This window comes from Haliotis rubra, unplaced genomic scaffold (assembly GCF_003918875.1).
Source record: "Haliotis rubra isolate DU_JTF1 unplaced genomic scaffold, ASM391887v1 Scf279, whole genome shotgun sequence".
Classification (NCBI taxonomy): domain Eukaryota; kingdom Metazoa; phylum Mollusca; class Gastropoda; order Lepetellida; family Haliotidae; genus Haliotis; species Haliotis rubra.
Genome location: NW_025766880.1, coordinates 857,027 through 871,507, shown reverse-complemented (window position 1 = coordinate 871,507; position 14,481 = coordinate 857,027). Strand labels below are relative to the sequence as shown.

General features: G+C 40.8%; 2 protein-coding genes across 2 annotated transcripts; both read left to right on the top strand.

The window, feature by feature from the left end:
- Positions 1-753: 753 nt before the first annotated feature.
- LOC124281054 (solute carrier organic anion transporter family member 3A1-like) lies at positions 754-14,138 on the top strand. Its single transcript, XM_046717062.1, has 10 exons — positions 754-857; positions 3,865-4,491; positions 5,314-5,400; positions 5,619-5,795; positions 8,048-8,212; positions 8,544-8,733; positions 9,634-9,757; positions 10,081-10,235; positions 12,647-12,711; positions 13,146-14,138. Exons 2-10 carry the CDS (start codon positions 4,392-4,394, stop codon positions 13,439-13,441), a joined length of 1,359 nt encoding a protein of 452 aa, XP_046573018.1. The 5' UTR covers positions 754-857; positions 3,865-4,391; the 3' UTR covers positions 13,442-14,138.
- LOC124281055 (solute carrier organic anion transporter family member 2B1-like) lies at positions 3,881-4,354 on the top strand. Its single transcript, XM_046717063.1, has one exon. The coding sequence runs from the start codon at positions 3,881-3,883 to the stop codon at positions 4,352-4,354; it is 474 nt and encodes a 157-aa protein (XP_046573019.1).
- Positions 14,139-14,481: the final 343 nt, after the last annotated feature.

The following is a 14,481-nucleotide window of genomic DNA, read 5'->3' as shown; positions in this document are numbered from 1 at the left end:
CCTTTTGTAAACACACTGGCTTTATCAGCTTACTGCCAAGCCTATTATGTTATTATCTTGTTTTCTTTGTTTTCCTTGTAACACTTAGTATACATGCCTTCCACTTCATGTTACATTCCTGCTTGACAACGGTACAAGAATCCGTATCGAAACGTCCATAAGGTATGTCTATATTATATTTGTACACCTCCCAATCAATGGTAAGCGGAGGGAGTTTATGATATATAGTAGCACACTTCCAGCCCATGCTGAGGGGTGGGTGCCTGTGATGTTTATTTATTACTGGACACAAAAACGTCTGTTGTTCATGATGTACATAGGTTTTGTAATGGCATCTTCAGTCTATTTGCGGGCGACATACACACATAATTTAGGTATGTATCTAGTCCATGGTGTACCCCACCAGTCGTGTTTTATCTTTGAGATCTATATATATATACCTTGCGTATAATACCACATCTGTATTCCATGGCACGCTAATGAGTTTATAGACTAAGTGTATTATGTACTTTGTAAATACAAAGCAGCTATCACTGCTCAGGATCTTTCGGCCACTCAGCAATTCAAGGTTATCGCCTTAACACTTCTCTGGAGGCTTACATGTACTGTTATTTTACATGATTTCTTCTCGGGAGGCTTACATGTACTACTTTCACATTTTCTCGGACTCAAGTCAGACATATAAAACATCTATGTTTACGAAAGGAGCCATGAATCGTCATCAACAGGTAACTTAATATTAAAACACACAAACATATTTATGCCGTGTTGGGATTCATTTCACTGGAACATGAAGAGAGGAAGGTGTCTGTGCGTGTGATTACAGACGTATAGGCAACGCCAAGTGGAGTTGAAAGGTAAGATAGAATTTTGTAATTGTTCTGGATTCTTTCGAACTGTGCAGCATTTCAATGATCTTGTTTTATAGCATGCTGTATATATAGACGATGATTATACTGCATACAATCCTCAGGCATGCATAGCGGGTAATGGAGAGGATGACACGGGATCAAATGCAGTATGAATGTGGCAACATATATGTGCGTCAAAACCTTTAGACATCCATAAGAAATCACTGCCACAGTCTTACTCGATTGTGCGGTCCAGGTTATATTATGAGCATGTGTTGATAAATCCAGACATTGGATGTTTCATATACTTCAAATCTAATGACGACACATCATATACGTATGACCTTACGATGTAACCAAACAGCGAAATACTTAGTGGGTTGGTTTGTTGTTTAACGCCGCACTCAGCAATATTCCAGTTATATGGGCGGAAGATGGGGACACTGAAAAAAAGCGTTGGGCATATGCTTTTATCATGTGTTTCTTTTTATAGTTATCCAGATAAGATAGATTGTCGTAAGTGGCGACTAACGGGATCAGGTTCGCTGATTTGGTTGACACACGTCATCGTATCCCTACTGTTGCGTAGATCGATGCTCATGATGTTGGTCACTGGATTGTCTGGTCCAGACTCAATTTTTACAGACCGCCGCCAAATAGCTGGACTATTGCTACGTGTGGCGGGAAACAACAAACAAACTGTATATAATAGACTCCGACCCCTCACCATGGACTAGAGATGTAGTACTATAGCATAGACGTTTGATATTTTCACGCAATAGCAGTGGTAAACTATGATGTTTTTATCTTTACCAAAAGTGACGAATAGTTCTTGAATGTTAGTTGGTGGAGTTAACTGTCGAACGGAGCCGAAGAACACTTTTGTACCATGGTACAAACCGCTGAAACACAACACAGTGTTTAAATGATCCATTAAATCCTTTGCAGAAGACCTCTGCCACAAACCAAACTCACTCACTCACTTCAAAGCAGTGAAAGGGGGTCTATTCGTACATCTCTGTCTGGCTTCTTACAATGTCTAAACATTTGAATCTGAAATATTAAAACCAAGCGGCTTTACCTTCCATGACTTCAGAACAGAACATGTGCAACATTGGGTGTTAATATGTCAACGTTCACTGTGTCAGTGCATAACTGTGAGGATAAATCTTGCGAGCTAAAATGCTCTGATGGAAAATGCAAAATGCCGGTCAAAAGTTTGCTTTGCTTTTTCGAACAATGTCAGACCTCAGTTTGATGTAGAACGTACTGAAATCATATTTTGAAAGTTAGTTTGAAGACATTTTGTCAGACACGTACTCTAAATATGGCTAAATCCAAGCTGCCGTAAGAAACATTTTCAGATATTCCAAGTTTCCTAAATATCCTAGCAGCAAAAGAAACGTCAGTTTGGAATTTTCCTTCGCAGAAACGGATAACTGTAAACTCATTTAATGTTTTGTTTGTATGTTTTTGACAACATCTCCAATTTCACCTCAGCAAAGACATTCTTTCTCTAACTCAGAATAGAACCCAGGAAATGGTCTCAAAAACGCAACCTGATCTCGAAGATGGTATGGTGTTCTCCATGTTTTTCATGCAACTCATGCTGCACGTGCTGTTCACAAGGGCCAGCCCTATGAAATGCACCCCAAACCTGGTTGAAACATTCACATTACAACGTCAGCAGGATGCCGCGACTAACGACAGCTCAGAGCAACCAGGAGCTAGAAAGACTTGAAGCTGGCCACACTGCACAAGCTGTTGCCAATCACTTCCAGGTCAACGTTCGGACCATCTACAGGCTGCAGCAACGTTTCCGGGCCACCAACACCACAAATGATTGCCCCCGTACTGGCAGACCAAGGGTGACCACACGACGACAGGACCGCCATGTTATGCGACAGCATGTACAGAATCCCTTCATGCAGGCATCCGAAACAGCACGCCAGACAGTGGGAACACACAGAAGACCAATCAGTACTGATACAGTACGCCGACGTCTTAACAGCGGGAACCTCCATTGCCGTAGACCTTACCGTGGACCTATCCTCACCCCTCGTCTTCGGCGTGAACGTCTACAGTTTGCCCTACAACACAAAACTGGCGATACAGGCAATGGGTAACTGTTCTGTTCACAGATGAGAGTCGGTGCTGCGTATCAACTGCAGATGGCAGAACAAGAATATGGCGACGACGTGGCCAGCGTTACTCAGACCAATGTGTTATGGAAAGAGACTCATTGGGAGGTGGAATAGGCCTGAACCACAGAGTGGGTCCTGTGGTGTTCCAGAACCTTGGTACAGGGAGAGGAGGCGGCATCACAGCGTGCGCTACATCGACCAAGCTCTCAGACCCCACGTCATACCACATTTCGCATGTCACCGGAACAACATTTTCCAACATGATGACGCCCGGGCCGATACTGCCAGAGCTACACAGGACTTCCTACAGCAGAACGGTGTCAACATTATGCAGTGGCCAGCACTTAGTCCTGATTTAAACCCAGTTGAACATCTATCATACCAAGGCCGAACACAGCCGATTTATTACGCCAGGCCTTTCTGAGAGTGTGGTTCAAGGTGTCAGTGGCCTTCATCAATCGATTGGTGCACTCCATGCATAGACGCTGTGCTGCAGTTATTGCCGCTCGTGGAGGTCACACCAGCTACTAAAGTCAAGAGTCTGAATGGACTGCAAACGTTCACGTAATGTCTTTGAATTGTGCTGAGTTATTCATTGATGTTTTAAGATATGGTACACAAAAATTGTTTTTGATCCGCTTATTATGTTCATTTCTGTAATGATGTGATAACAGTGCCTATCTAACTTTGAATTCGTACCGACGTTTCTTTTGCTGCTGAGTATATAAAGTGTTCAACAACATTTGAATCACCAACAGTAACACAGGAGTACACACAGCATGCCACAACTTTGACATTTTTTAAGTCTTGCTTTACATAATGCTTTGCAATTATGAAATAACTCACTTATATCTCCTTCAACTGACCAGGCAGTAGATATCCAAGATGGCGTACAGCGGCGTGAGTGTCAATGCCATGGCTGAGTCTGGAGGACGTGGACGACGGTGTTTCCACAACATCCTCTGGTTCACAGCCGTGTTCAGCATGTCGTCACTGGTGATGGAGTCAGTTAAGTTGTACACAGTGTCACAGATCACAGCGCTGGAAAAGCAGTTTGGACTCAGCAGTACAAAAAGTGGCCTACTTCTGAGCTGCAGCGAAATCGGCTATCTTTCAGCTATTTTCTTCTTCAGCCATTTTGGGGGAAAGCGCTTTATACCTAGGATCCTGTCATGTGCATTAGCTGTGTATGGTATTGCTAGTTCAATGTCGGGTCTGTTACACTTCATGAATCCTGTATCGCTTCCTACTTTAGAGGACCTTGCCTCCAACTATTCTTCTTCACAAAGAGTCAGGTCTGTGTCTGGATTCCGTGCAGGAGCAGGAGCGATGCCCGTCTTCGGAGGATCAAGTGACTGACAACGGACGTTGGGTGTACAGTGTCCTTGCTGTACTTATGGTGTTACTTGGAGTGGGTAAATCCCCACGCTTTTCCCTGGGTTTACCGTACGTTGACAATAATTCCCGTGACAAACAGCAGTCGAGTTTACTGACAGGTACGTTCTCAGGTCTTACATGATGTGAAGGGGAGAGTTTATAAGATGAGTGTAAACATGATAAATATTTTAATTCATTATGCAATAGAGAAAAACATCTAGTTTGTTTGTAAAATCTAAGTTTTATCTAATTAGCCAAATGAAACCTTTCGGTATATAATTAGAGTATGAAGAAAAAGTAGTGTATGTAGAAGAGAATGTGTTTGTAGATCACAAGTTTCAAAATGTATCGCATGCAGAGGAAAGAGCGAATCTAGAAGCAGGTTGTGTATGGTGGAAGGAGCGTGTGTGGTGGTATAGTCTGTCCAGGCTCAAAAGTGGACTGATGAATTGCAATCTAACTCGAAAACTAATATACATATAATACTAAATGAAACGCTGATCACAATTAAGACATCAGACCAACTCTGTGAGTTTTTTGCAGAATTTATGTCCTAAAAATGAAAAAGTTGTTTAACAAACTATCATTAAAATTTTGACACAGTTCACTATTTGTTACGAGGAAGGAGTGCAAAGAGAGGAACAAAGGAGTTGGTCTGATGTTTTGACTATGATCAGTGTTTCATTGAGTATTATATGTTTATCAGTTTTCAAGTTAGATTGCAATTCATCGGTCCGCTTTAGAGCCAAACGGATAGCTCGTCCGCAGAAAAGCGCACAACAGAAAGAACGCTTGTAGAAAGAACGCTTGTAGAGGAAGAAGTGTGTATAGCGGAAATAGTGTATGTAGCGGATGGAGTGTCTGTAGTGGAAGTATTATGTAGTAGAAGGAGTTTATAGCTAATGTCCTGATTCCGTTGCGTTTGTATCGTGGTCTTGCAGGTATCATTATGACGATGGCGTACCTTGGACCAGCTGCTGCTCTCGGTCTTGGTGGATGGTTCAGTGACATTCCCATTGATCTAAGCGGTTGGTTTTGTGCTGGCACTAACTAGTGATTAGAAGTAATCACATTCAATCTTTTTTCTACAAAAAACGCTTTACAAGGAATAACTACACGCGAATGTTAATTCAAATATAGGTTTGGTATCCAGGGGACTTACATTATTGGAATTTTTGTTCTTTACGCCATACATGCACAACATGTTTTTATGAAATATATACTCCTTGTATGGTTTGGTTTCAAGAGTCCCAGTTAGACAGCCATCACCCCCAGTGGATAGGGGCATGGTGGATCGGGTACCTGATCTTTGGATGTGCAGCCCTCTTTCTTGCTGTACCCTTGGGCTGCTTTCCAAGGCACATTAAGAAATCAATGGTTAATGATACTGACACGACCAAGTCTCTGAAAAACGATATAGTCGGTGAGTCTCTTCTACAGTCCGTTTGAGTCAGAAACGGACCGATGAATTGCAAATTTTATCATTGTACAAAATTGCCACATAAATATAAATAGTACACATGTTTATCATTTACTAATACCCAACAGCTTTCTTATATTTGAAAATTTTCCTGACTCCACCAAAAAAAGTTGTTTAAGAAACTATAATCATTGAAAACGCAAAAGTTGTTATCTGTCACGGCGGGGTGAAACCGCAGAATCGGAACAGCCAGTCATGGCGGGGGACATCTCAAAGTCTATTCCAGGAGACCTATCGGTCCCTCGTCCGTCGTAGTGTCATAGTCACGACTTAAAGGGATGACTAGTGGTGCCTGTTGTAAGCCATCCCGAAACCAGTAACCTTGCTCAGTGACGAGAGCTACCTTGTTGACACAGTTTTGCCAAATTTCGTGATTTTGTTAAGGGATTCTTTAACCAAAACCTCTACGTCACGTAATCTAAAAGTTGTGTTTGATCTGGCAATATCTCCTTTGACAATACCCCAAATCATTTCAATGGGGTTAAGGCCACAGTGATAGGGTGGAAGTCGCAGAATATCGTGACCCTTACTTTTTATCTAACTGTCAACTTTGTAGAAAGGTTCACCTTTGTGGGGTTTTATGATCTCATATAGCTGAGGCTTCGTTGCCGAGCGATCTGCAATCTGTTGAGCCATGATATCATATCACCTTTTCGACTGTTCGATGTCGGGGCTTTACTGTCGGGGTCCTGCACGCTGTGGTATTGGGCATTGTCCATTACGATAAAAGACTTCTCTGGTAGAGCTGGTACCAACTTGTTTTTAACCCAATCGAGGAAAACCGCACCATTCATCTCGGAATGGTAGTCTCTGTTATCTGTGGACTTTGCCCTGAATACCAAGTCGCAGCCTGGGAGAAAGCCTTTGCTGGAGCAACCAGCATTTAGAATGATTAGTCTCTGTCCTTTCCCTAGAGGCAGCTTTCTACGTGACCCCTTATCAACCCCATCGGGTACCCACTGACTGCTGGCAGTGTGCGAGGCATTGACCCAGGTCTCGTCTAAGTACAATGGCTCGAACCCTTCCTCGCGCTTCTTTTTTATAACCCTGAGAAAATTATTTCTCAAGCGAACGATACCAGGGCGTTCACAGAGTACTGACCTATTCTCCCCCGAAATTTTCTTATAACGATACCCGGAAGAGTGTAAGAGTCGCCAGAGTGTGTACTTTGATATTCTGAGGTTGTGTTCTTGCTTCAAATGCTTTTTAAAAAGTTTCAGCGACATGTATTTGTTTTCAGAATAGAGCTTGCTGATAGACTGCCTTACAAGGTTCTTTTGAAAGTTGTCCAAATGTTTTAATTTGTGTGATTTTGACACGACCCCTACCTGCTTCGCATCACCCTCACAATGTTTGTGTTCCAGAACATTTGTCAGTACCCTTGCTGATACTCCTAAAGCTTTTGCTGCCCGCTTACGGAATTTATTAATGGCATAAAATGGTTTACCCCTTTCGGCTTCAGCACGGAAAAAATCGTACACTTTAATCATCAACTGTTTCACGTCAGCATTCAACTTCATTTTTCATCAGGCATGTGTATCCCGTGCACGACGAGATAGTGGCTGTTCCGTTTCTGCGGTTCACCCCGCCGCGACAGATAACAACTTTTGCGTTTTCAATGATGAAAGTTTCTTAAACAACGTTTTTTGGTGGAGTCCGGAAAATCTTCAAATACATGTGTATAAGAAAGCTGTTGGGTATTACTAAATGATAAACATGTGTACTATTTATATTTACGTGGCAATTTTGTACAATGATTAAATATGCAATTCATCGGTCCGTTTCTGACTCAAACGGACTGTACACGTTCTTTCTGGGTATGAAAAGTACAAGACATCATGGTGTGGTACCTTGTCACATGCTTGTAATTACTCCTTTAACAATTTGCTCTGAGGTTATATTAAATGGGTGGTGTATGGTAATAAATGGAAACATGTCTACAAGACTAAGGGGATGGTTCCCCAGTGCAAATTCCAAGTGGTTATACATCGGAGTTTCATTGCCTGTTTGTTCCATGTCATACAAATGCCGGCATTTTCGGTATGTGATGTCTCTTACCCATCATCTCTCCGTACCAATCGGTCTCTTGCTGATATATCTGATTACGGAAACGCAATACACAAAGACCCATCCAGAAGTTGGAATCTAAAATTTCTCTTGTTCTGCGAAACGAATTATTTCTGTTGTTCCTGCAGACATGCCAAGGTCCATATTACGGATATTGAAGAACCCAGTAGTCGCCTGTCTTCTTCTTGGGAATGTCAGTGCTTTCTTTTTTGTCGGAGGCTATTTAAGCTTTGCTCCAAAATACATCGAGACCCAGTTTGCAAGGACGGCAGCTGAGGCGAACTTCATATTGGGTAAGGAGCGACGACAGATTTATTGACATTATGTTTTAACGTGTGCATCAGTGAGTAGGACGCAGTTTAGTTACATTGAGACTGGCATGTCCAGTCTCCACAATGTCTCTCTAAGCTTTCTGTGACTGAATCAGATTGGAGCTGTGTAAACTTATTTATAAACCGGGGAGCTCACATATTGTTTTCTGTTTAGATGGATTCTTTGTCTGTAAACCTGACGGAGGCACATTTAAGGTTTAGGAATGGGGTTTACATGATTGTTTGAAAGTGGAAACCAAATCACAGTAACTTTTTATCGAAGTTCACATTTCCATACCTGAATGTGTTGCAGGTATTCTAGAGCTGATGTGGGCGTTAGTGGGCACCCTTCTTGGGGGCATAATCACCAGCAGATTCCGGCTTACCAGCATTGGATGTACAAAGCTCACGACCATAGTGATATCAATTGGAACTGTCCTCTATTCCCTCACGTTGGTCTTTGGTTGCGACGAACAGAACATCAAGGGTCTAGGTGACAGCAGGTAAGAGGTAGTTATTACGTCCAGGGGAGGGTAAAGGTGACAGAGGTAAGTGTCAGGGCTCACATAACCAAAACACGTAGTGTCTAGGTGACAGCAGATAGGTACCAGTTGTTAGAACCAGAACATTGAGAGTTTGATATTCTGTATTTACTACGCACTGTTGGCCATCGACCCATTGTACATTTAGATAGTCAGGTTCACAGATTACATACAAGGGCATATGACATTTAAGGCATGGAATATAAGTTGTGAAAGTTTCTTACTATAAAGTTTCATATTTTCTTTGAATGTCAGTTCAAAGTTAACATACCATGGTATTCTTTTTCCATGTAACTGTTTTACTGGGGTTACATAGTACCAGGTTACAGAGTCTTTGGTCTCTCTTTACATATTGATATCTGACCACTCCAATTTGGCGTGTATGAGGACCACAACGGTTGCGAGAGAGTGCATTACGAGATTTATCAATGTTAATGTTTGGAAGAAATTCGATTTGAAAGACAAAGAGGTACACATATTAGGACTATCAACAATTTCGAAATGCTATTCTTCTTCATGATTATATTTGAATCTTGATACATATTCAAATACGTACTGATTCGGATACGAAATTGCTTGTTATTTCCCAATATAGCCAATACAAATTAATATACGGTGTCTTTGATCTTGGAGATCCAATTAATCTTGCAGTTTACAGCTTATTTAAACGAACGATCATAGTTCTTTCTTCTTTAACTACTATCATGCAAAGATATTACCTTACACTAATAAGTGATATGATGGGTTGAATACAGCATACACTTAAATCTTCTGATTGTATACTGAAATATATTCTGAAGTTTGTTTTCAAGATAATGAAAGATATACATAAATACGTGGCAGTAAATAATTATGTTTCAGATATTCCATGGTAAATGACACTGTCTGCAACTGTGAGTCAACGGAGTACATGCCTCTGTGTGGCGTTGATGGAGTGACATATATCAATCCCTGTATGGCAGGATGCAAGTCTCAGAACGGTACTGTAAGTATCTCACTCCCTGTGAGGTTCTCTGTATGTAAGGACGCCAGTCTCAGATTGGTACAGTAAGTATCTCACTCCCTGTAAGGTGCCCTGTACGTATTTCGGGATGCCAATATGAGACCTGAACTGTGGGTATCTCACTCAAGGTAGTGCGACATGTCATCTCAGAATTGCTCTGTGAGTCTCTAAAATGTCTAGAAGGTATCTCATTTCATCAGTCATTAGATTATTCACAGTTAAATACAGATAATGCCCCGGTGACATTTGGTTGTTTTTTTATTTATAAGTATTTGATATTTGTGTTTTATGCGGCTTTATTTCAGACATACAAGGGGTGCAGCGAGATTCCTGGTAACGAAGGCACAGTGGGCAAATGCCCATTAGATTGCCCCTACCTTTATCCCTACATCATCGTTGACCTGTTGTCCGGCCTAGCGGCGACAATTTCCATAGTCCCTGTCGTCATGACCATAATGAAGTAGGTGGTTTTAACACAAACACACGCACACACGCACACCTGTTTGCGAGACCGTTAATTAATGTTTACAAGAATATATATGACATCAGATAAATACAAAGCGATTTAGTCCCGATATAGTTAGGTAATTTAGTCCCCCTCTCTACATTGTTTCTTTTTATATTAAATGAATCATAATAAAAACTCATACTTTATTTCGGCACCTGGAGCACGAAACATGGCTGGGGAACACAATGTGTCCATCTGTTGTATCTAGAAACGCACAGAGAATTAGGCTTAAGTGGAGCTTAAGCGTGTATGTAGCCTTATAGATACTTACGTTCAATCAAGCTGGAAAGCACCACCACATTAATGTATTCACTGATACTTTCGTCTTTGTCCAGTTGGAGACAGCTGGTGATGATTACCATGACCTGGGACCTCACTATTCAGAGAAACACACAGGAGTGAATGTCATTGATTTTTTGTTATCCGATGTATCCTGTCAGCAGCACAATAACTTTCCAACCAGTTAAACTGTTTCATCCTGTTTGTTTAACATGCTATGCAGCAACACTTTTTGCGTGGAACTGGATTTTATTCTTTCAGCATGTTGAGCCACAATGGGTTATTTTCAAACTATATAGGCACTTTAACAAGTAGAACAAATTACTTCCCTTTCAGCGTAAGTGTGTGCCAAAATATATGATTCACATATTAACGTTTACCTAAAAACAAGCATGTACATGATGGATATACAATGCATATACGCCATCGTGTGTTTTGTTGTATCAGCACGTTTCTCACGTATGTCATGAGTTATGTTACACATCAATTGAGAGACTAAAACCATTGAATGTGCCTTTTATAATCGAAGAGTTGTCACTGACAATTGGACACTGTTAACTGCTCGGATTTCTTTCTACATCTGCTACCGATGGACTGCTGAGCATGCAAATGACGCAAGTTCAGAACTGAAGTCTTGTACGTCAGTTTCAGAACTGAAGTAATGTATGTCAATTTCAGAACTGAATTATGGTATTTAAATCTCGAACTGAAGTATGGTACGTCATTTTCGGAAGTGAAGTAAGGTACTTCAGTTTCGGAAGTGAAGTTTGGTACTTCAATTTCAGAACTGCAGTGTGGCACTTCAATTTCAGAACTTAAGTATGGTACTACAGTTTCAATTTCACAAATACCTTCTTCAGATTCTCATTCACGCACGCAGTACCGGACTTCATGAGCTCCCTCAAATTCGATCCACATGAATATATCCAACATTTCTGTATAGAATATATAACCTCGAGGGCCCAATTTTGTTTTTAACAATGGAGAACTCTCAAGTCTTGTTTTTCCAAACTCCATGCAGAACACATGCCTTTGAACTGTCTTACAGAGTTGGGAAGAGGGACTAAAGGGTATACAATGAGGATGAACAAGTGTTGGCCTCCTCTACATGGATGGGCAGACTATTCTGATGTATTTGTTCTGCCATCCATTCCCTTCAGATAGGTCACCGTTGAAGCTGTATGTTCAACCGTAGCAAAATCAAGCAAATCGAGTGGCATATTTTTGCAGGACAGTCTCGAAAACAAATAACCCAGTAGTGTTTCGGGACATTCAAAGACTGTCGAGGAAGGTTTGTTTCAATTCTGGAAATAGTTTCCCTTTCTCTCTGATGCTCTTCATGTTCTTGCAAGACTTCTAACTGTTCTCAGCCGAGGTTCCATGACATCACGCATTAGTCCAACACAGTTAAGAGTCAATTTTAGAGCTGACATAACTCACTCTGCTGGATTTTGGATATGAGGCATTTGGGTCAATCCTCGCTGCTATCAATATATCTAAGTGAAAGAGGACTAGTAAAAGGCAATAAGGCTATTTTAGTTTTTTTGTGGAATAAGATAACTTTTTTAACAGAATCATTTCTGTCAGTATTTTTTATCATCCTTAACTCAGCTGCAATAGGTGTCGAATAGGTGAGGATTATGAAAAACGTTTCCTCCAATAAGAGCGTATACTTGGGCCTTTGTTGAATGAGACTGGTAATATTAGTCAACATCGCTACACTTGGACTAATAGAAGACATGATCAGAAGCAACTAACTTCCTGCCATCAGACACAAAACAGCTTTCCCACGCTCAACAGCTTAGATTGTATTCCAAGGTTCCAATCGCAGCAAATCACTTTTTGTGTTTCAACAAAGCTGCAGCATATATCAAATTTGTACTACCCCACTGAATGCAAGCTAGTGGAAATTTCATAGGCAATGGAAATGTTTTTGTGCCATATATTTACAAGAAGATACTTTGTCGACACGATTCGATAAGGATATATGACTGGTTTCGTTTCCCTTACGTCTTTATAATTAACTATATATTTGATAGTTTAATTATTTTGACTGATTATTTGATTATTTGATTCCTATAAAGAACAGTACACCCGAGGGACAAATCCATGGCTGTGGCTATATCGTCTTTCCTAAGTAGTTTTGTCGGTAAGTAAAAGAAAGCATAAGGGGCATCTCGTGTTTGCTAGTATTTGACTAGCACAGAGCTAGATCTTACTCTATCAACCCTGTACTTAAAGCGGGTGAAAGAGACTTATTCCTCGGAATACCCTTACATACCGGCAATGACAGTTTATGGACATGCATTTAAACGATACCAGCCCAAGCTGTAACAAATGCTACTACTTAAGCATCCTTCTATTTGTATTGTAATTATTTGTGTCATGTAGGTTCCATTTAAACATATAAGAATGAAAATCCAAATATATGCTTCATCTTGGACAGACTGTAAATCAAATTGACTCATTATATGTACGTATATGTAGCAACTTTTAAAGTTAACTGGAATGTGAGTTGGAATGTATATAAAGTAAAGAGTGTATATTCTGATGTCACTTATGATAATTGATTTTATTCCCCAGGTTTTCTTCCATCACCTATCGTTTATGGAAAGGTCATTGACACCACGTGCACTCTCTGGGAAACAACGTGTGGTGAGGTCGGCGCATGCGCAGTGTATGATATCCCAAGCCTACGATATCGTGTAAAAGGGATGGACGTAGGACTTCAGTTATTATCATCAGCTGGCTTTTTTGCAGCTTTCCTTTTACTAAAAAATGGGGTCGCTAATGAGTATTCCGATTCAGATGCACCACAAACCCAGGCTGAAGCAGCAGAAGATACTGAGAAACGTGATGTTCAGCTTACACAGTTTTAAAACTCCTTCCAGACGGAAACGAAACTGTGTTCGTTTGGGGCGTTTATGGAATGAATATGTTGATTACTCCAATAACTGAAAAATGGACCAAATACGAAGACAACAGCATTCCTGTATACTGTATAAATATAACACTCTTCAGCTACATAGGTTAAAACATCAAGTCACTCTTTAAGGATATTCTTAAAGGAGAGAATATTCGTAGTAGTCAATGATGTTATATATAATGTCAACGTGTTTCTTTATTGTTAAAGCATTTTTTTCCATTAATGAGCTCAATGGGTCATTATCAGCTATGGTCTATTCTAGTATTGTTCTGTCAAAAAATAAGTTGTAGGACTAAGGTCAATTTTACTTGCCTGTGTTCTACCCCAGTGGGAAATGTAGTTCTCTCTAACTTTAGTACGCAGGGGTACATGCTGTAAGAAATGCATTTTTAAAAACTATTCACAGATTCCGTATCCATACGCACTTACATTATTAAGGGCAAATGGACATGGTGAAATTCTGTTGATATTTTATGACTTGATGACAAAGGAGCTTTGGTCATATGTAGCGTAAAAACAACTCGTTCCCAATATCTTATCTGCATTGGGTCCCTGGTGAAATAAATCATCCTGCAAATATATTTCACGCGGGACCTATAACATGCCTATGACAGGTCGGAAAATACCACCAAACAGTCTCAGATGTTTTTTAAAAGATTAATCAGTGCTACAGTTTGTATGTATTAGAAGCAATTTCGCACTTTTGCAAGTACAAACAGCACAAATGCTAATGGGGGACACGGTGGGCGAGCTGGCAAAAGCGCCAGGCTAGTGATCCATCGAGCTTGAGGTGTCGGTATCGAGCCCACCTGTGACTGGGTGTAACAACCTTGGAGTCAACTTTGTGTTGTCACAACCCCTTGTGTACAGTACACAACCCTGTGCACTTGAAAGAACCCACGAATCCGTTGGTATATGACCAGATGGTGGCCACATAAATACGTGCAAACACCTAGTTGCGGGTACAGCAACGTGCAGTGAACTTGGACAAAG